The 22,182-nt window shown below is 49.5% G+C and overlaps 4 protein-coding genes across 4 annotated transcripts; 1 reads left to right on the forward strand and 3 right to left on the reverse strand.

Moving 5' to 3' along the window:
- Positions 1–554: 554 nt before the first annotated feature.
- Positions 555–4,547, reverse strand: N7503_010849 (CAZyme family AA3; the record flags this gene model as incomplete). Its single annotated transcript, XM_057070395.1, has 8 exons — positions 555–2,149; positions 2,203–2,706; positions 2,753–3,253; positions 3,303–3,435; positions 3,508–3,929; positions 3,984–4,100; positions 4,153–4,314; positions 4,427–4,547. The coding sequence occupies 8 exons, from the start codon at positions 4,545–4,547 to the stop codon at positions 555–557; spliced, it is 3,555 nt and encodes a 1,184-aa protein (XP_056917006.1).
- A 2,965-nt stretch (positions 4,548–7,512) lies between these two features.
- N7503_010850 (putative serine/threonine protein kinase) lies at positions 7,513–11,098 on the reverse strand (the record flags this gene model as incomplete). Its single annotated transcript, XM_057070396.1, has 2 exons — positions 7,513–9,992; positions 10,033–11,098. The coding sequence occupies 2 exons, from the start codon at positions 11,096–11,098 to the stop codon at positions 7,513–7,515; spliced, it is 3,546 nt and encodes a 1,181-aa protein (XP_056917007.1).
- Positions 11,099–17,261: 6,163 nt separating this feature from the next.
- N7503_010851 (uncharacterized protein) lies at positions 17,262–20,096 on the forward strand (the record flags this gene model as incomplete). The annotated part of the gene is made up of 1 exon (XM_057070397.1): positions 17,262–20,096. The coding sequence occupies one exon, from the start codon at positions 17,262–17,264 to the stop codon at positions 20,094–20,096; it is 2,835 nt and encodes a 944-aa protein (XP_056917008.1).
- Positions 20,097–20,683: 587 nt separating this feature from the next.
- Positions 20,684–22,106, reverse strand: N7503_010852 (bifunctional chorismate synthase/riboflavin reductase [NAD(P)H] ARO2). The gene is made up of 3 exons (XM_057070398.1): positions 22,016–22,106; positions 21,598–21,959; positions 20,684–21,537 (listed from the first exon to the last, which is right to left on the reverse strand). The coding sequence occupies exons 1-3, from the start codon at positions 22,048–22,050 to the stop codon at positions 20,717–20,719; spliced, it is 1,218 nt and encodes a 405-aa protein (XP_056917009.1). The 5' UTR covers positions 22,051–22,106; the 3' UTR covers positions 20,684–20,716.
- Between the last annotated feature and the right edge of the window lie 76 nt (positions 22,107–22,182).

The following is a 22,182-nucleotide window of genomic DNA, read 5'->3' on the forward strand; positions in this document are numbered from 1 at the left end:
ATCAAAGGAGGACCATGCTTATTCCCTCTGTGGTGAAAAGTCATCTTAGCCACGAGACGTGCCAGGAACATATACATAAAAAGCATCGGCTTACCGCAAAAGATATAGTGACCAAAAGGAGAAAACGGCGAGACCTGGATTCTTCGAAACCGCGTAGAAGGTCTCCCTAACACGTGGTCTGTCACTGAATTTTAGCGTTGATCTTGACGAACATGAGGCGTCTTACCTATCATATCTCTATCATACCTACCCTTGCTGCATATGCAGCACCCTAGTACCTGAAATGGGGGACTTTTGTACAACCAAGAAGGAAGCAAAATCTGATCAACGAACCTTGGAATCATTGACTGCCAACCGGGGGGCACCACAGTTTACCCCATTCAACCCCATTCAACCCCGGTCTGTCCTTCCGCTGACGCACTAAGATACTATTTGTAGGGTAATTGACGGACTAAATACTCCGTAGAGCTTGCTAAGGAACGTAGAGCAAAAAATGACCAAAGATCATCGATATATTGCTCGGCCGAATCACATGCTATGGATGTCCAGAGGTTCTATTTAGCTCCCACCGCCTCCCCGTCTTCACTACAGCTTCTGAGATGTGTCAATATCCTCCAATAAACATCCTCAGCAGCGTTCTTTCCGACAATAGGATCGAGATGACCATACCCCTCGGCGAGGAATCTGCGATAGTACCTCTCCCCAAACCGTCGGCGCAATAACTCATAATCCTTCAGTGTCGATTCGGGTTCGAAGACTTGATTTTCCGTTCCCGAAATGAAAAGGATCGGTAGCCCTTGTAGGCGCTGCAAGTTCTCATCGTTGAGAAGAGAATGAGATGCATTGTCGGTACACCCCCCTCGTGTTCCCATGCGGACTACTTGCTTCATGATCTTGGTGTGGGTCCCTTCGAAGAACTGATGGACATTGTCATGAATACCCACGTCAAGGTTCTCATGGTTCCATAACAGTCCAAAGGCAAAAGATGTTCGATGACACGCCGTGGATGTGCACCGATCTCGTTTATCTCCCACGGGATAGAAACGAAGTAGGGCATCAAGTAAACGTTGGAAGATGGCATCTCGGGCACTGCTGGAGATCGGAAAGAAACTGCCCGCGATGGTTTCGTATAGTTGTATTAGGAGAGTAGTCCGCCCTTTGACCGCGTTCCAGTATCCGAAGACCATATTGATGAAGACGGAGTTTGCAGTGACACCGAGAAGATCGCTGCTGGATATTGTCCCATCGAGAAGTCCCATGCCGAGGGCCACGGAGCCTTGACAGTGGGCTATCACATATGGCTTCAGAGTCTCCCGGCTTCGGATGAAATCGACCGCTGCGGCAACGTCAAGGCGACAGTCGAAAACGGTGGATCTTTGAGCCACGGAGGGATCAGCACTCCAACGAGGTGAAAGCGCGTAACACCGGTGTCCGTGTTCTGTGAGATAATCGATCAAGTTGCAACGCAAGAATGGCAAGGCGTAAAGATTGTGCATCGCCTTGCCGGTGATACCTGGAAGCAGCAGAATTGGTAGAGGCGTTGGCCTGTCTTCCGAAGTACCTTCCCCTTCCGAAGGAAGAGGATCATAAATCTCAAGTAGCACATGCACGTCATCTATGGTTTTGATCTTGCATGATCTTGAAGGTATCCTTTGTTTTGAACGAATGTTCTCTCTAGTCGACGGCCGAGGAAAGCGCACTGGAACGAAGGGACTGAAAAAGAAGAAGCTCACGTGCAGCACAAAAGAGAGTAGAAATTTTATCAAAGCCCAGAACAGACCGACTGTCAGAGGTTGGGTCGGCCAAAATGTTCGAATCTGCTTTTGGAAGTCCAGCAAAGAAATATGAAGGGCCCCTGACCCAAATCTTGCCCCATCGGGCCGAGTGATGCTGAAGTTGACTGTAGTTGTGGCTTCCCAAGTCTTTCTGACAGAGAATGCCATGTTTGAGTTGATAGCTTTGTGGCCTTCAAGATAATATTGCCTGCCTTCTACTGAGAGAAGCTGTAGTTGGTATGAGATGCTCGATGACTCGGCCTTTTCTTCTATCGACGTGAAGAATTTCACAGTCCCATCAACGATCTTTAGCGTGTATGCCGATAGTGCGCAGCATGACACTGTTCCAGTGCATGTCCCTTGATATCCTGACCCTAGAATCGTAATTTATAAGCGTGAGGTCACGATATGTTATCTTGCTTCTTACCTTTTTGAGGCTCGCAGAGGTCTACTGTGAGAAACATCCGCATGGCACAGGATGAGCCCTTACTGGCCTCATCGGAGCGCCCGGAACCTTCTTTTCTCGATTTTATGCGAAAGATCCCGTATAAACTCTCGGTAAACTGCCACCCTATAGGGTTCGATTTGATGTTCGTAGTTTCACTGTGATTCTGTGGATTCCTTGAGACTCTGGGTTTGCTATAGGTATTCAAAACACCGTTCTTGGTCTCAAGGTCAATTAAAAGCCCACGGTCCTGGGCAACAAGTTCGACAGAACGTTCTGAAAGAGCCGTTATTGTCGCGAGCGGGTTCACACCCAAGGCTGTTGGAATGATGGAGGCATCACAGCACACAAGTCCTTTGTATACTTCGCTACCTTTGCCAGTGAAGACCTCTCCAAGATGGTTAGTCACGCCTGCGTGTCCTTTCCCATCGCTGCTCATATTGGCTCCCCCAAGTGGATGAACAGTAACTTCTTCCTCGTGGCGGCCTTATCTGAGTTAGCTTGGACCCTCGACAGTATCGATAATTCTTACCGTAAAAGTATGAGAACCCCATGCTTGCTTGTGTAAAGCCGAATAAAGTATTCAACAACTTCTTGATCTTCTTGGAGTTCTCAGAGCGACCTTCCGAGGGAGCCTTCAACCGAAGCTGATCACTGTCTAGGGTCAAGGTCATCTCATTGCTGTCATGAGACATCACGAGATATGTTGAGGTCCGCTGCAATGCTCCACCACGTGCATATGGGCCAAATAATAAGGACTTCAAAGAGGCCAAGGTTCTTCTGCCACCCTCAAGAGGATTTGACACGTAGCACTTGACTTGGTCTCTGAGCGTCTGCAGGGTAAACATCATTTGGATCACTGGGATCATCGGCTCAGGGATGCAGCCATCCTGAATAATATATCCGGAAAGGGGACTATCTGCGGGGCCAACAAGGCGGTTGTCGATCACTCCAGTGATAGTTGGGCCTGGGGCCTTGATCGCGTGGGAAGATCTGCGGGCAATCGCGTTGACATCGGTTTTTCCATTGTATCCTAGACCGAGATCAGATGTGAGTAATGTGAAGTAGCCGGTGAGGCATACCGAATACCAACATATCACCATTACCGGAAATATTCCTTCCAACGAGCGGAGACATTTGCAGGCCGTACTTCTTTGACCTGAGCAGGATCTCAGTGGTACCCATAGTACCAGCCCCGAAGAAACAGAAATCTGTCTAATGATGAGATGTTAGTATGTCAAGTTTCTTTCAGTGGCCCGAAAAGAATTTGGTTGCATTGGTACCTACTGCCTTGACCCAGAAAAGCTGTTCCTTGAAATATTTTGAGAAAACAGATCTGCCACTCCCATGCCATGCAAAGTGGATGATGTACCCATTGCCATGGACGTCTTTCTCCACATACCTGACCTCACATCCGCAAAATATTTCGGCGCCCCAATTCCAGGCATCCGCAAGATATGTTGTCGCTACCGAATTCTTGGAGCCGTCGTTGAGGCCAGTAGACTCATGACCTGACCCCGTATTTGCGTACATTGGTACACCAACATTATTATGACCACTATGGAAGAATGTAGTGAGTGGTGCTCTGTAGAAGCTCTCCCCTGTCTCTAGTCGTCTGGAATCTTCTTGCAAATGCTCGAGTTTGCTCAAACTTGGATACTCTTCAGGATATGTGGAAGGCTGTAGCATCTCTTCAGCTCGCAAGTAGTCTGTCCCCATTAGTTGTAAGATTTCCAACATTTAGCGAAAAACAGGCGCCTCACAATCATCCAGCACTGACGGATCATTTCTGATCTCCGATGGCCACGGACTCATTCTTAATGTGTCTTCGTCTGCTTTCAGGAAGACACCCGCATTTATCAAAGAGCATCCTCCGAGCCCTTTGGTGCGTTTCAGAAAATGTTGCCATTTTGGTTGAGTCTTGACACGTACCTCGAGCGGTGAATGCGTGTTGCCCATTCCCTAGAAATAACTGAAAGAGTCGAGTGGGATTTCCGGGTGATACCCATTTTGACAAGAACGAGTTTTTTGAAGACTTTCCCGAGACATTGAAATCCATGAGACATTGAGGCAGGCTGTGCGCATATGAACCGGCTTGATTACATGTTAACATACACATATCAATGCAGCCCCATAATGGAACAATGGAACTTCCATACTCTCATAACGGCAAGAATTCAATAAATGAAACGCGAAGTGTACTTACATCTTCTTTCCCAGCCGAGCTCCAGCACGGCAACGCTCTTCCCTGCTCGAGCCATTCGGCTTGCTGCAACGGCCGCTCCATAACCGGATCCTATAACCACGACATCATACTCCGATCTCATCGATTCAAATGGGCGGCTCAATTTCGGATAGTCATCCGTTTTGTGACCATAATTTGACATGTTTGCTGTCTTCAGATGCCTTTTCTGAAAGAAGAAGTGAGGCACCAAGAGGATTGCCAGAAGCTCAACGATCTGTGAGCAATGAGCGGCGCCGGAGATGGACACAGCCAAAGAGATACCAGCCAGAGATATCTAAGACGGTCAAGATGGCAACAGACAGATACATGGATCATCTTCTCAACACTGGAAGCTTGTCACTTTGGACCTCGGCATCGGAGCTGCTACGTAGAAGGAATGGTTAGAGTCAGATACACTCCGGTAGGTTCTACTCGGATATTGTCGCAGGCTCGCCACGCACGGGCCGTCGCGCTATATTTGAACCTGCACGCTTTGGGCCCCCTTGCATTATAAGCTTTCATTCGCGAACCTTGAGATTTCTAGTTGAGGTAGACTGATGGGAAATGTATGATCTGATCGGTTTTTATTGATATCTAAACCACGAAATTGGAATACCCATAAGCCCTAATTCTTTTTTCCTCCGCCAGGATAGCTTCTGAAGGCTGTAGTGATAGGGAGCGAGTATTTCAGAATTCTTTCCTGCATGTCAGCCGGGGGTAGCGATCTGCAAAAAGACAAAGCCCCTCCTCGTATCTTGGTGTAGTCTACTGTCAAGCGGCAAGGCAAACCACAAAAACTGAAGACGTTCAGCCGTGCAGCCATATGAACCTTGTGCTGACAAGATCGACATCTCATGACAGCCTTCCATGCCATGAATGACCTGTCATGTTGCGAGTTTGGTGATTTGGCGCGAGATTAGTATCAATAGCGGATCGGATGAGAAGCCCAGGAGGGACATAAACCAGAAATTTTCAAATAAGAAACTGGAGAACACTTAATTCAGGCTATCGATCAGTCCTCTGTAATTTATATCCAATTATCAGTTCAACTGCCGACCGGTGGGAAAAAAGCCGAAACTGCGATGTTCTAGCTGAGTCTAGGTCAGCATAGCCAAGCCACCTTGGGCTAGTAAAAGCATCAAACCAGGCTAGTATATGCAGTAGATTGTCTGACAGTTCAGCTAGAACAAGCCAAATGAACGACTTAATGGGCGATTAGCCCATGGAGTTTGATCCGAGGCGGCATCGTGGGCCTACGATATGACAAGATTGTGCCTTCCTCCTGTTGGTGAGAGAATTGAGAGAGCGCAATGCCGTAAATGGAAAGATAAGAATCAACCAGTCGTAAATCAGATACAATCGAGTTCAATAACAACCGCAGAGGTCATCGGCTCTCAGACTCTCAAAAGACTAGATAAGTCGACAACGGGCCACCACTGATGCTTCCCATTGGTACCCATTCTGAACATGGGAACACCCATCCGAGCCCATTAGGCAGAAACCAGTCAAGATCAGGCAAAATCAGGCAAACGCGTGCCCATTGGGGGCCCATTGGCCCCCAATGGGCCTAGCATGTATTTTTTGGGTTGGGTTGGACCCTGGAATTTAGTTATGGGCCGGGCCCATGCCGAAGCCTAGACTAGACCTTAGTCCTATAGGCGGGACTAGAATTTCTCTAGTTCCTATTATAAAAGTGGAGTATACTCCTATAGGACTAATTATTAGCTAAATAGACCTTAGTATAAGTAGTATAACTTACATAGTATTTATTATTTTCTTTTTTAGTATTAAGCTAATAATAAAAGGATAGATTTAATACTTAAATTCTAATATATTTATCTCTAGTCCTACCTATTACATAGCCAGCATCACTATGGTGTGCATTTAAGGGTCACTGATTAGATACGACGAGATCTAAGAGACCGATGATGACGATAATAATGGTGTGCCATTGCATTTACTAATAAGCGGCCAAGGGTGGATCTACGATGCTAGGAGCTATATAATGTAACTTCTAGTCTAGTGAGTGGTGAAGAGTCAAGACCATATAGAGTCGAAGATAGTAATTAATATCGTTGAAATAGCAAACCATGTCCGCGAAGGGATTAATTCGCTTAACGGGACGGCTTCAAGGCTAAGTGTGATGTCGACGACTTCGAGGTCAGATTCATGAGTGCTTCTATAGATAATGGCCAGCTATATAGTAGACTATGGCCTAGACCACGGCGATGTTTCTGCTCCTGGGAGTGATTACATAGCGTGGTAGCCAACATTGGCCAGTACAACCTTAGCGTTGGATAGAGCGGCATTTTCTGGTGTGTAAAAGGTGTAGTGCATTGGCCTCAGAGCTAATACGAAAGGGTCAGTGGGGGCAGAAATGGAAAAGAGGGGACAACAATAAGTACAAGGTAGAGAGGATAGAGCGATAGAGGAAAGGAAAGAGGCCGAAAGGACAAGGCGAGCTTTTCATGCCGGAGCAATGAAAGACGGAGCTTACAGAACGAGGGATTAGGGCGCTAAACTAAAAGAGGCAAAACTAACCGCATGTAGTAATTCACAGGTCCGGGTATTACAAAGTATACTCGAAGTTTGATCCATTAATCATTTTCATCAATTGTCATTGCAACAGGCGTCCCCACACCTCTCAGCTTCATATATCATGCAGGCATCCTTAGCTGAAATCCAAGAGATCGCAGAACCCCACTTCACGTCAACATTACATACAAGTAGAGTGTTCAAAAAGACCCGAGCGCTTCCATACAAGAGCAAACTCGCGGAAGAAATAAAAAAAATAATGGAGTGACGCTGTGCCAAGTCGGGGTTGACTGGCACCATCCCAGACAGCCAGAAGCAAGAGACCTCGCATCATGACGGGTGGGTTATGCCACCGATGCGAAATGTATATATGTACAAGCCATGTAGAATGTATCTCAACAAGCTCTAGGATACCACATGGTCCAGAAGTGACTCGGAACAAAAGCAATGATGTACAACGACTTCGCCGGATAGAGGAAGTGTCGAAGCAGTGAAAAGGGGAGGGGATGAGTTTTGGGAGGTATGCCCAGGTATTAGGCGCTGGCTTTCTTGCCAGTGGGAATAGGGGCTTTGGTAGATGGCTTCTTCTTTCCAATCACAAGAATTTCTTCTTCTGACTCTTCGTCCTCGTCCTCATCGTCACAGTAGTATCTGGACTCGTCTTCCTCGGATGGGCGAGGGGAGGCTTGATGGGCTTTGATTGTCTCACCCGTCCGAAGGATAGAAGGCACCGTCGTTAAGTCATCCGAGTCTTTGTCTTTAGACTGGTAAAAGCTATCACCAGAAAGAGATGAAGCACCTGAGATGACAGACGGAATGCTAGGATGAGAAGCGCTCTGAGACATGCCGCTCGTGAAGTCATCGGCAGAGGAGGAAGAGATAGTAGCAGCAGAGGGGGTAGAAGTAGTCAGGCCATTGCGAGGAGGGTCGGCAGAAGGTTGGGGATCCAAAGGAGGTGCCAATAATGGCAAGTGGAGGGAGTCGGTTGAGACCATCGCGCTTTCAATGTGAGGAGCCAGTGCATTATCTGCACTGGGCTCGATGTCGCTTCTTCTGCGGCGCAAAAGGGCCTCCTTGGTGAGGTGGAATGATTCTGCAGATGAATTGCTCGTAAGCTGTTGAGAGCGGTTGCGCCGGTGTGCAGATGCCGTAGCCGGAACACGAGAAGGTGCAGGGCTTGCAGCATGCCATAAGCCTGTCGTTCGCAAATGACCAACTGCTGAAGCATTGCTCACGGCAAGGCTGGGTTCAGACCGACGGTCTCCATCCAAAGCAATTGCATCGCCAGACGGGGAAGTACGACGGCTTCGGCTACCATAAGAACCCCGGGAGCCGCGGCGGTGAGCACCACTGAAAAGACTTCCAAAGCTGGAGGTTCCCAAAGCTTCGATGATCGACGGAGTCCCAGTTCGCGGTCTGTTCGTCGGCGTAGCGTCGAAATTGGACTGCTTGACGGTCTTTGTAGAGTCTGCAGTAGACATCGAGGACTTGGCGCGCCGAGGAGGGCCGGGTCGGGATGTTACACTCGGGACGGCAGCAGTCTTTTGAATTTCGGGTATAACCGCATCATCGAAGTAATTGCCCCAGGATGATACTTCATCCACTGGGCTTGCTGTGACACTCTGAGCGAGTGGATGTTCTCCTGGGATGAACTTGGATCCCCGAATGTCCTCATCTCCTTTCAAACTTGATCGGCGACTACCAGACGGAGTTTTGCCGAATGTACTTATGGTCGAGACGGAAGACAACGTGTCCGAGGAATTATTTGTTCGCTTGCGACTCTCCTTATCCTTGGAAGACCGGCCGCCAAACCATTTTGCGACATTGGAGCGAACCCGCTGGATGAATGGCACCTTGCTGACAGCGCTGGTGACTTCTTCGTTGGAAACCTCGATCCTCTTGCCCTTGCTTTGATAGCCTGGGTCACTCTCCTCCACCCAAGCCCGTGGATTGGGAAGACCGTGTAGGGTCCACGGGTGGTGTTTGATCTCCTTCAAAGTAATGCGCTTGAAGGGGTCCTTGGTCAACAGGCGCCGCAGCAGGTCGTATAGCTCATCGTCAATCTCCTCGTAGACAAGTTCATCGCTATTGCGATATGATTCCTGAGCGACGTCCAATGATTCGTCCATAACAGGGACTAGACGTTTACGTGGAATGAAGACCTCCTTCTTCACGATGGTCTGGAACATGCTGTACTCGTCATCTGACACGAAAGGGAGACGTCCAAAGACCATGCCGTACAAAGTAACTCCCAGAGACCAGACATCGATGGCTCCTGTAATCTTGGGCACTGACCCAATGGTTTCCAGGAAGTCATCACCAGTGTAACACAATTCCGGGGCATAGAACGCAGGCGTACCGACGGTCTTGGATAGCTCACGGGCATCATCCAACTCTGTTGCATCAGTTTCGCCTTCGCCTAGTTGCTCCTCTTCCTCATCATGCAATGGCCGTCCCAGATAAGACACGCCGAAATCGGAGATCTTAACGCGATAGTTGCTGGTGACCAGGAGGTTGGCTGGCTTGATATCACGATGAATGATACCCTGAAAATGGAGGTATTCTAGTCCAAGGACGGAGTCTCGGAAGGCGTTTCGAGTCTCAGCAATGGTCAAGCAGGGGACATAAGACAGGTCATCCGCATCGGCAGACCACTCTGGCTCGGACGGAGCATAGCCGAAGCTGCTGGATGCTGTGCTGAATCGTCTTTCAAAGGGATAATCTGAGTAGGCACCGTACATAGTGCCCTCGACAGCAGCCAGGGTTGAATCTTGGCCAGACGATTGACTGGGGGATGAATCCGTGACTGCGACCGATCGGGTGGATGACCGCCTGATTGCTAGCCCTAGCCCATCATCATCTTCTTCATCCGAGGAGTCTGCACCATGCTCCAGACTCCAGGCGGGAATAGGCCCTTGTTGTGCATCTGCGGCCTGCGCTTCAACCCGTTCCCTGGCCCTTTGTCGTTGACGGCGTAGGTGTTGCGCCGTCCGAATGAATTGCTGACTCTCTTCTATGAATGCGGGGGGTATCAGGTATTCCAGCCATCTCACGCTCCAGACGTAGCTTGTCAACATGAACAATCTCTCGTAAGCCCTTTTTTCGCCAGACAATTTCTCCATTTTCAACGTATTCCAACACAATGTAGACTTTTTGCCGGTTGGGATCATCAATCACCTCGAGCAAACTGACAACATTGGGATGCCGAGCTTTCTTCAGGATCGCAACCTCTTTCTTCACCTTGTCTTCTGGATTGCCCAGCTTCCCGAGTCGACGTCGCTTGGAGTATCGTTGGACGATCTTGATGGCGACCTGTTGCTTGGTGGTGATATGGCGACCCAGCTTCACTTTGCCGTGTTCTCCCCGTCCCAGTTCCTCAAGGATCTCATACTGATTGATGACTTTATTCCCAGTCACCAGATCGCGATCCACTTCGGCGGTGTGAGTTTCCTTGGGCGGCTGCAGATGCGTGGGGTGAAGAAATGGGCTGCCAATCGCATTTCCGTCATCCGAACCCATAGACGGGGTGTGCCGATGACTCCTGATCGAGAAGAGACCGGGGCTCGACAGCGGGGTGTTCCCGGCCGTACGAGATACGCGGGGGAAGCGGGGAGTCGGCTCTGCCTGCGATGGGTAGGAACTGCGCGACCCGAGATGCGGCAGCTGGTAGGTCGGATGGATTTGGGACTGGAGGGAGGCATAGGACTGGTCGGGGTAAACGGGATATTCAGGAATGTGTTCGGAGTGTCGAGAGGTCCTGCGAGGGCTGCGTCCCACCCCACCTTGTTCCGACCGAACATCGACCACGATATCCTCATTTAGTGCCTGTAAAGAACTTGTTGACGAGCGGGTGGAGGGTGCTCGCCCAGATGCGTAGACGTGAGGGAAAGCTTGTCGGAGGGTTGCTTGTGCCTCGGATATTTCTGCGGCGGCGGATTTGGGAGCCTGCTTGGTGGTAGTTTGTGCAGCCTGTCGAGGCTCTGGCTTGTCGTTTAATAATGACAGGGCCTGCAATGTATCCTCAGACCGATGCGTTGGCTTGGGGTCCAAGCCATGGCCATTTCGAGTTGCCTGCTCCGGCTCCTCTAGACCAGGGACAGAGGACCCGCGTTCCGTCATTTTTATTATTCCGTTGCGTTTATATGTATGGGGAGCAGAGGAACGATTTAGGTGTGCGGGCAAACGGTACTAAGGTTCCCGTTGAGCATCCTTCTCAAAATGTGCCTTGAATGAAAACAAAAATTCTTCACAAGCTGGTGAGCTCGAATGGCACGCACGAAAGAAGCGGCATTACTCTGCAAATCAAGGCAGATTGGGGCGAGAAACCGTGTACCGGACAGCGGGCCGCCAAAGGGATCGTAGACCTGCTACTGCACGAGGGAATTCGGCCGATCCTACACGTGGAGGAAAGGGGAACTCAGGTATTGACCGGAAGGCAAATTAAGGAGCGCGATTCGAGGTATAAATAGGCGGTGTCGGAATCGATTTCGAAGGGCCACGCTTTCGAAGAGGGGGAGGAAATGCGAGAACCGAGGGAATAGCCGGCGAACAATTTCGAGAAGGAGTGTCCAAATGAACGGCAACACAGAAAGGAAGGATGTCAAAAGTCCTCGAAGAAAAGGCCAAAAAGGGGAGTTGAGGAGCTCGAAGGGAGAGAGGAAAGGGAGGTTGGGTTTGGGAGTGGGTAATAGGGCAGAGCGAAGATCGGATGCCAAGGGAAAGAGAGAATCAAATACCAATGACGATGCGCCCCACGAGAAAAAAAATAAAAAAAAAGTCGGCTTTACAAAAACAGAAGTAAAGTTTAGAGACAAGACTTCAAAAGTAAATTTACTCTGGGATTCCGATACAAAAAGGGACCTTAACACCAGAAACTGGGTGGTGGGGCTTGTCAGACTCACTAAGTTAGTACTAGTAGAGTCACTGCTTCGGCCGATTCTCCGGTGTGGCGATCTTGATACTATCTAATCTATCCTTGAGCAATTTGTGCATTACGTCGAGGACTCTACCTTGGCGCACTGCCACCTCCGGAGTCGAGGAACGCGAATCATGTCTGATTCCCCGTGATTAGTATGAAGATGCCATGGGTCTATTGCTCATGAATCTGGTTTATTCTGATTGTTCTCCATTCCTCGTATTCAGGTCCAACTGCTAGCTGGGACACGGATAAACCTGTGGCTGAAGTCTTCAGAGTACTGATACAGTCAATTGCCAAGTACCATGGGCGGTCACTTTTAGACTATTTTCCCATGGACTGACCTGAGTTTTTTTGTTATTTAATTACTCAGAATGGGCATTGGATGACCCTACCATCTTCCTGTTTCGTCTACCAGCAGCAAAAGTCTGACCCTTACCCCGTACTCGTCATCCTTGGTGAACGAGCCTGCCATCTTGACCGCCAATCGTAAACCTTCCCCGCAACTCACAGTTTGACTCGGTACCGTGCAAACTAGCTTCAACCCGAGCACCTGGGGTCAAGAACTCCGTCCCATCTGTTTGCTCGTCGGGTCCGTGGATAGTGGATACGCCTTCCAATGGATGGCAACTACCTTCTGATGGGCTGGAACACACGCCAACATTCCGACTGTGGCGAGCCAGGGGTTGTAAGAGCAGGGATGTGGCCTCGTATGCATATCTTTTGCGCACTAATTGCTAGTTCGTGGGGACGGGCCCCAGGATTTGCGGAGGGGGATACATACCCACTATAGGCTATAAAATAGTATATTTTAGTTTGTCAGATACTCATTAGCTGTCTTTGATATAGAAGACGTTCGGTTTATTATTGATTCCCCAAACACCCGCGAGGCGTCCTGCAAGTGCCTCTTTTCGAAGTCTCGACGCCCGAGCGTCAAAATGTCCGTGCGTGGTCGAAACCGGCGATTACGTCATACAAGGGTCTGGGCCCGCTAATTTACACTGTTAACCAGTTTGATGCACCTTTAGTCCATTACGACTTTTACTGAGCGCACTGATCATTCAGAGTGTCTCTCTGACTCTGTGGCGCGTCTTTGGGCTCTAATTTCTGGAAACTGAAATGTCCCCAAATTACTTGACGGGGCATTTGAGTGGATCCACGGAGAGAGAAGATAAAGGATACAAGTCCAACACATATTATGGCAGGAACTTACAGGTGGTCAGAGTTCAGAGCCCAATACTCGAAAACAGTGCCCGATACCGATGGCCTAAGGCCTGTCCTCCAAGGAGCACCGAGCATGGACTAAGGGCTAAAAGTTCCCGCTCCAGCACACGGAGAAATTATGAAAAAGGAAGCTGCTATTTTCACCAGACTTGCCCTCAACCCCTTGGCGTTTTGACTTGGCTCGCAGTCTAAACTTGGAATAGTTAGCTTCAATTTCCCCTAACCCCGCATTGGAACTTCGGGCGGTTTACCGACACCGGACGACCCCCAGAATCCAGATATGTTCATCAGGTGCTCCGTGCGAATGTGAATAACAAATCCTCCGGACTTTGCGTCTTAGGCCCCGGGATCATCGGACTTGAAAGAACGCTAAACTATGCAACTAACTAGAAGATAATCTAGTCCCGGTGCCTTCTAGTGTATGTGTGTACCTTACCTCCGAGCACAAGTAAAGTCGGAAATGAATCCCCGAAATCATGTATTTTCATTTTCATTCATCTTTCCATACCCATGCAACTTCCAAGCCTTCTGCATACAATACACTTCGCCATACTTTCTGCCTTCGTCTCCAGCGTCCTACTTCTGAGTCCTGTTCTCCAACGCCGCATGCGCAAATCATGCGCAAAGGCGACCCATGCACATGTGAAGTCGCCTGGTCTTCGCTGATCGACCACCGGGATCTGCATTTTCAATCTCGATCCTCGTTGGTCCATCCCTCTGTGTGACACAAGCGGCGCGCGCCCTCGTCTTAATCCAGTTGCGGCGTGTAATATCCCACCTCCTATAATACTCTGTGTTAACGTCCTTTGAGGCCGATTCCCAACCCGACAGGGTACACCGTGCCTGCGGCAGGGTATCACTGGTAGTTAGTAGTTAATCGAGAGGGGTAAGAGATACACTTGGTTTATGGCAGGATATAGATATCTGCACTTTGGTACTTAATTAAACCTGATCTATACGGGATGTAGATTTTGGCTTATGCGCCACGCACATGCTTTTTCATTTTGCATTCGGTGTGCATTCGAGTATTGGCTGCGCAGATGTTTAACACTCTGATATATAATATCCGGTACCTTCCTTACTTATATGCCTGGTCTTCTTGGTTTCGGGTTACACTAGAGAAAAACTCGGGATTTTTGACCTGGAGATCTGTAACAGTTTACGGATGTGGAATTCTCTGCATGGCCAAGTGATTATCAGGCCACTGTGTCCGGCTATTCATATCGGATTTCAAAGTCGTTGGGTTTATAGTGTGATTGTGGAGATAAACCGAGAAGACCTTGCCTGATGAGGATTGGATGCTCGAAAAACTGGCTCCTACTTAATGAAACATTTCACTTTGACTGTGAATTTGTTGTCACTGGTGGCAAATATGCAATGCTTTTTGGCGTTGAGGCTTAGGGTTTGTAATGCGCGTCGCTTGTAATAGCCGTATATCGTGTCCGGTGGCAACGTGATCGAGTATAACCAGGCGCTGATTGATATCGCTTTACTCAAACCTGCTACGTAAACAAAGTGCTGCGGTGTTTGTAATCTCAAACGCATCTTCCACTTCAATGAGCCATGTACAGATATGACAGGGATTTCCTGCGGATGTATTTCAGGCCACTAGCTGAAACCCGTGCGAACAGCCACATAGAACTTTGTTTTAATCAAATTATCCAGCCGTCTCACTAGACTCGAAGCCAGAATATTACTATACAAAAAGGGTCTATGGGTAGGGTTTAGACTCGAAACCATTGAGGCGAATACCGCTGGTTGGTGCATTGCGTCAATAAACTTCAAAGGTCCATGAGTCAAGCCAAGCAGTGGCAAGTGATACAATGAGGAAACGCCCAGTTTGCCGAGCTAGAGAACGGCCCGAGCGTCTGCAGCAAGTCAGTCCAAACCAACCTCGAGACCGTTTGGTATGGATGCGTCTAATCCTTGTTCTTCCCAATGGCAGGATGCAGCATTCGGCACGCCCTACGCAGACGCAGCGGGTGGCTGTGTGCGGACCCAATACTGAAGACGAGGTATAAGATTTCTTTTTCTCAGCTGCCGTAATAAAGTTTGCTGTGAACTCCTACCAGGAGGCTCTGATTAGTCTTTCTCGAGTCGGAAAAAGCAAAACGCTGTCAGTGCATGAACCTGCAAGGCCCCTGACAGGCCACTTTACGCACAGAGCCTTGTCAGCATAATTAATGGATTGCTGCTACCCGGTGCCAGCCGTCCCCCAGGATCAATGCGGCTAGTAGGCTTGCATTTGGTGATTTCCCATGCATGGCCGGCTAGATAACCCTTGCCTGTGATGGACAGGTACCCCGAAGATGCGACGTGCATAGCGCCAAAGTGTGTAATTTGCACTTTTCAAAATGATTGGTCCGGTCAAGACCAATTGATTGCTGGATATTTCCTCAAGTTCCCATTGGAAGTGACCCTGATCTTGCATCCCGAAATCGGCCTTGTGTCGTGTGCAGGGGGGGGGGTTTCTGGTGACTATTTCTCTCTTCGTTATTCAGGTGTGTTGGCTATGTGCTCTATACGGAATGTATGGTTATACGGGGATTCTCCCAGACAAATTCTCGCTGATGCGCCCTATGCAGCGCATTTTGATTCGCAAATTCTGGTTGAATTGGGGATCGCTCTGCTAAGCGTTGGTACAACTGGGATTCCTGATATCTGCGAACTGGCTACACAGATTCAGCATGAGCCTGGCTTGGGTTTGGGTGGCTTTTGCCCCTATAGCAGGGAATGTTCGAGGCTAGACCTTCCCGTGGCGGGGGTTGGCGTGCCAACCCACTACCCCCGAGGCCGTGATCCGTGGTTTGATGTCAGCCATGGGCCCACTAAGGGGCCACCTTGGTAGGGATCAATGACCTGAAGAGTTCCGAAAGGATTGAATGATGATGCTGTAGGCAACAACATAGGCGGGGACTTTGGAAGGCGAAGATGAAAACTTGGCAGTGTTGAGGGCGCGCGGCATGTTGTTGGGTAATCAATCCTTCCGCCTTTGGGGTCCAGTACGAGTCTGAAAATTCTAGAGTAACGTAAAGAAATAGGAAAGAAGAGTCTTTAGTGTCCATAGAGTGAATAGCATCATGTCGCATGCTTTCAGGTACTCTCGCGTCGAATTGTTGAGCTGTTGTGCAACACTAACCACTGTGCTCTCGAGATCGGGTTCTGATGACTCCACATTTCAGACTAAGAGAAGCTTTGATGAAAAGTCGATATCATAACGAATTTTCATGTCGTACGCAGCTTCTTCTGTTGGGATCTCTGCTCAAAATTTTAAGCGAAAAGTAGCCCTTGCTTGGGTAAAATACTAGTTGCGGCCTTGGAGGCCTAACACAATCACCAGTATCCATGGAGACGTTAGCCTGCTTCCAGTTTGTATAATCTCTAGCCAGAAAACAAGTATTCCTGCTACAGAACCCCCATTTTATATTAATTTTATATTAAAATACGACATCAACAAGCCATTGTGAGGGGCAAGATAAAAAAAATCCAAATCGGCACTTTAACACCCCGCTTGGCGGCATTGATGATGCTAGGCGCCTAGCAAAGAAGCAGGAAAGTATAGTGTTCTGCAGGGCATCTTATAGTCCGAAAGATCCACTGCATTAGTTTCTGTTGATCACATTCGCTGAGCACAGCATAGTGGCGGTGATGGAGCACAATCCACGCAATCGTGGTGGTCCCAAGCACCACAATCGGTCTCGTTGCCGGCGCAACCATGTTGATCTCACGCCGATCTAAGCTCTCGGCAATCTATTTGGTTTCCGCAATTCTTTGTTGCGGGCCTCTCGATTGTAAGGGAAAATATTAAAATGAAGCTACTGTTATTCTGATTGGTGTTTCATGTTTTCTACAGACTTTCTCGGCCCCGATCAGCCGTGTTTACTCGTAGCTAAATAGATTCGGCATTTCGATGCATCTAAACATCACGGGGCCACATTTACGTATTTTCTTCCGTTTGACCACGCTTTCTGACCGTTGAACTACTCAACTTTAGATCCGTGTCTCAGAATCTTGCGCTAGACATGTCTATCGCGTTGCAATAGACATCGCTCTTGCCCTGTCAACCGCGTGGCACCATGCTTAGCGATCCTGGAATGCATCCCTTCTCTTGATCCTTGTGTCTCAGATTGCAATCGCTGCACCATGAAACCCCGCCTCCGCTCAAGAATCCGTCGACTCGGCTTCGCATCGCTAACTCTACCTACTCTCGCCTCCTTCGCCGCTGCGATTCCATACACACCTTCCTCCATATTCATTGCTCCGCAATACAATGATTCGCTGGCGTACCTCCTCCAACCGAGCAGCTCGAGCGCAGGTCAGACGCAGTTTCTCTCTCTGAATATTTCGTCTAGTATCGACGGCAGCAACACGTCATTTACGCAGCTCCTTGAAAAGACTCCTTTTCAAAGCACCGACCAGACATCTACCTTCCTTCCGTTTATCGATGACCAAGGAGTGATCACCGTCTATACAGGGAATTGTCATAACTCATCCGATAAGCAAGAAGTATGGCAGTTTCAGTCCGATAAGAACAGCACCATCGGCAATGGAACATGGACTCAGATATCGGTTGAGTCTGGTGGGGAGAAGACAAAGCCAAGCTACCTGGCCGCAGGATTTACCTTTGCATCCTCCAACAACAGCAATACCTCCATGTACTCATTCGGTGGAATGTGTCCCTTCGCGAATAGCACGACTCAGACCTGGATATCTGATGCCGACTACTCACAGTCTATGGTCGCCTTGAACCCGAGTGCCGAGAGTACGACCTATGATGCGACAACTACTGGGAATCGAGCACCTCCGGTACCCGAGGCTGGAATGGCCATTGTATCGCTTCCAGCAACTTATTCGAGGACGGAGATACAGCAAGATTTCCTGTTGGTTGGTGGGCATACACGGCAAGCTTTTCTGAATATGTCCCAGCTAGCCATATTCTCTTTGCCGCAAGAGAGTTGGAGCTTTGTCACCGTCAACTCGCAAGAAAACCCAAGGACGGAGCTAGCTATTCGAGATGATGTTTTGGTGACGCCTCGATCGGGTCATGCTGCAGTTCTTTCGGAGGATGGTACGAAGGTCTTTATCATTGGAGGGTGGGTCGGTGATACTTCGACGCCAGCCGATCCCCAGATCGCGGTCTTGGAACTTGGTGAAAGCTATGGTGGCTCTGGAGACTGGACATGGACTGTACCATCATCGACAACCACTGAGGCTGGAATCACCGAGGGAACTGGAATCTACGGACACTCGGCTGCAATGCTCCCTGGAGGTGTGTTGATGATTGCTGGAGGATACACGATCCCCAAACAGTCCACAAAGCGGTCATCTACAGAACAAAACTCCAATGTGTATCTCTACAACTCGACATCTGGTGGCTGGGTCACCTCTTATACAAATCCTTCAGCTCAGACTTCCACATCCACGTCTTCATCGCACAAGCATGGCCTCTCATCAGGACAGAAGATTGGACTTGGAGTTGGGTTAGGCCTTGGAATCCCTCTTGCCATAGTACTCGCTATATGGGCATGGAGATTCTATCAAAAGCGCCGGGTACGAGACCACCGAGATTCGCAACTTCGCGAACTCGCCCTTGGAGCCGAGCGTGCTCATTTCTGGGGTCGGGGTGATCCACAACAAGCCAGCAGTATCCGCAGCTCTCAGATGAGTGAGAAGGCAGATCCATCTTCTATGTACCCCTGGTCTGGAAATCACAGTGCGACTTCGCGGCCTTCTTGGAATGATAATGATAACCAAAGCGAAAACTATGGACTGCTGATGGAGGTACCCAGCCCGGACAAAAACATTCGCCCGGATAGTCGTCCATTCATTAGTACAAAGGCTTACAGGATGTCTGGGTATTCGGACTGGCGTCGAAGCGAAGCTACGAGTGAAATTCACCCCATTGATGAACGTGAAGAGGACGAAGAGATCCTCCGAGAACGCCTCATGTCAACTATTCCCAAAGAGGAGCAAAGGCCTAAGATTCAAGACCCCGATGATCCGTTTTCAGATACACCTTTTTCCACGCCCCGAAGCACCATCTTCGGTGTCGGCCTGGGTCCATTCTATACTCGAAAAAGCGGTACAGATAGTGATGGTCGTGTTTCTCCAACGAAGAGTGATCGAACATCTACCAATCTCTCCGAGTCCTCCGCCTTCTCCTTCTCATCCGCTAAACAATCTGGTCATCTTTCGCAAGTGCGGGCCGTTTACGTCGATAGGCCCCTGAGCTGGGGTAGCAGTGGCGGTCAATCTGTCGACGGCATGGCAGCTATCTCAACACACAGCAGAGAGACAGCACACACTGATGTGGACGCCATGACCGCTCCATCGGAGAAATCATACTCAGCAGACTCCTACTCCACGGCGCGCACAACCATCGCAGAACGTCAAGCAGAAAACTCATTCCTCCTCGATGCAGATGTAATCGACACCTCACCTTCCAAACTCCCTTCCTCAAAACCCAGAACATCAGACTGGATGCTTCAGACTGTTCGCCGTGCTCTCACACTCACCCGACGCAGCCCAACTCAACTTGAATACGAATCCGAATCCGCTCCGCTAGCCTCGGGCATTGACCGTCGCAGTACCGTTATCGGACCAGGCTCATACCCATCGAATGGTAGTGCTACTACACCCCGGCGTGCTGTTTCTGCTTCGGCAGAACTCTTCCGACGCAAACAAGGCGCCAGAGACTGGAACGCTAAGAAGCGTATGTCGGACAACTATACGATGGCACGCTCCACGCGCGATGATCTCTTCATCGGTGCACCGGGTTACCTTGGTGATGATGATACCATGGACGAGGAGGAAGAGGAGGACTGGGACGTCGAAGGTGCAGCTGAAGGACGCAGTGTGCAGGTTACATATACCGTCCCTCGAGAAAGGCTTCGAGTTGTCAATGCCTCTGCCGCTGACAATATCTCTGAACGCAGTCTCAGTCGCACGCTTAGTGGTCGTCGTCATGTAAGCGGCTAAAAGGTTTGACCAATTTGGCTCTGATCTCGGTATTTTACTTCTTTTTTTCATGTACTTATGATGGGATTTCTTCTTTTCTGTGGGGAAAGATTGTACACAAGATGCGGCTTATGTTTCCATGATTATGCACGATCGCTATTTTAGGGCGTGGGTTTTTGATTTTGTTTTTCGTTCTTTCATTCGTTTGATATCCATGATTGATGTGATGCCCACTTGCAGTTCGGTTGATTTGGGCTTTGAGCGTGCGGGCTTGTGTGTGAAGATTGGCGCTTGGCAGATACTTTGCTACTTTACAAATGAATCCAGGTTTCAAATATTTAGGATAGTGTTCCAAGACCCTGCCTTGGAGGTACTGGTAAACTAGATAATGTTTAGGCTGTAGCATGTAGTGTCTGTACGTATTTATGGTAGATCTTGGGGTGTAGTTCAGTGATCATAGCTCATGCATCTCATTCAACTTCAACAATTTTGTATCTGACACTAGATAGCGAGGATATATAACAGGCTGAAAGAGGATGTCCATGCAAAGAATCCAAGATCAAGATAGAAACGAACTTAAAACAAATGATATCTATAGAAATTTTCATGGCCCCGTGATATTTTTTATCCTTATATCCAAATTACGCACCATTAGGGGCGGTAGCCGGCTTGTTGGGAATAGTAGAAGGCAGCGGCGGGAGCAAGTTCTTAGCGCTCTCACGGGCGTACTGAGCCATGAGGGCATCCATAATGACAAGGGAGGACATAGCCTCAACGATGGGGACAGCGCGGGGCACGACGCAAGGATCGTGACGACCCTTAGCCTCAAGGATACCCTCCTCGAAAGCGTAGGTAGCAGTGTTCTGAGCCTGGCCAATAGTGGCGGCGGGCTTGAAAGCGACGCGGAAGTAAATGTTGGCGCCGTTGGAGATACCGCCCTGGATACCACCGGAGTTGTTGGTCTTGGTGGTGAGACGCTGGGTGCCGTCCTCATTGGTGGTAACGACGAAGGGGTCGTTGTGAATGGAACCAGCAACCTCGCAGCCGCCAAAACCGGAGCCGATCTCGAAGCCCTTGGTGGCGGGGATGCTGAGCATGGCGTGCGCGAGCTTGGCCTCGAGCTTATCGAAACAGGGCTCGCCCAGGCCGACGGGTACGTTACGGATCACACATGTGACGGTTCCACCAATGCTGTCCTGGCTGTCGCGGAACTTCTCAATGACCTTGGTCATGCGTGCACCGGCCTCGGTCTGCGGGCAGCGGATCGGGGCGAACTTGTCCACGGTTTCGCGGTCAATGGTCTGCAGCAGCTTCAGGTATTCGGGGTCGGTAGAGGCGGTGGGGTGTTCGGCGGTAGGAGGGAAGAGGTGCTCGTTGCCCACGGAGGAGACGAAGGAGACGATCTCGACACCGTGCGACAGACGCAGGTACTTCTCGGCAATGGCACCGGCGGCGACACGACCTGGTGAAATGGTATTAGTTGGGCGTTCCAGTCTATCTATCTGTGTTCAGGATCGCTCACCAATGGTCTCACGGGCACTGCTGCGGCCACCACCACTGCTAGCCTTGACGCCGTATTTCTCGAGGTAGGTGAAGTCGGCATGGCTGGGGCGGGGGTACATGTCCATGGTGCTGCCACCGTAGTCCTTGGGCCGCTGATCCTCGTTGCGAACCACCATGCCAATTGGAGTACCCAGAGTGACTCCAAACTCGGTACCTGACTGAATCTCAACGCGGTCCTTCTCATCACGCGGGGTAGTCAAGGCGCTTTGTCCGGGACGGCGGCGGGTCATCTGGGGTTGAATGTCGCTCTCGGTGAGCTGCATGCCTGGAGGGCAGCCGTCGACGATGCAGCCGACGGAGCGGCAGTGCGACTCGCCATAGCTGAAAAATTGGGTGAGAAATGGCAGTTGTGGTTTTGGTATTGCCTCTCAACTTACGTAGTGACACGGAAATGTTCACCCCACGTCGACATGATGATCGATTTTAGTGCGCGGGAATTGGTCGGGAAATGAAGAGAATTGAAAATAAAATAGGACAATGAAGGTATCTCAAGTGACCAGTGGTTAAGAGCCCAACCAGAAGAAAAGAAAAGTAGTTATTGGAG

This window comes from Penicillium pulvis (genome assembly GCF_028828015.1).
Source record: "Penicillium pulvis strain IBT 33274 chromosome Unknown scaffold_8_segment0_segment0, whole genome shotgun sequence".
NCBI classification, from domain to species: domain Eukaryota; kingdom Fungi; phylum Ascomycota; class Eurotiomycetes; order Eurotiales; family Aspergillaceae; genus Penicillium; species Penicillium pulvis.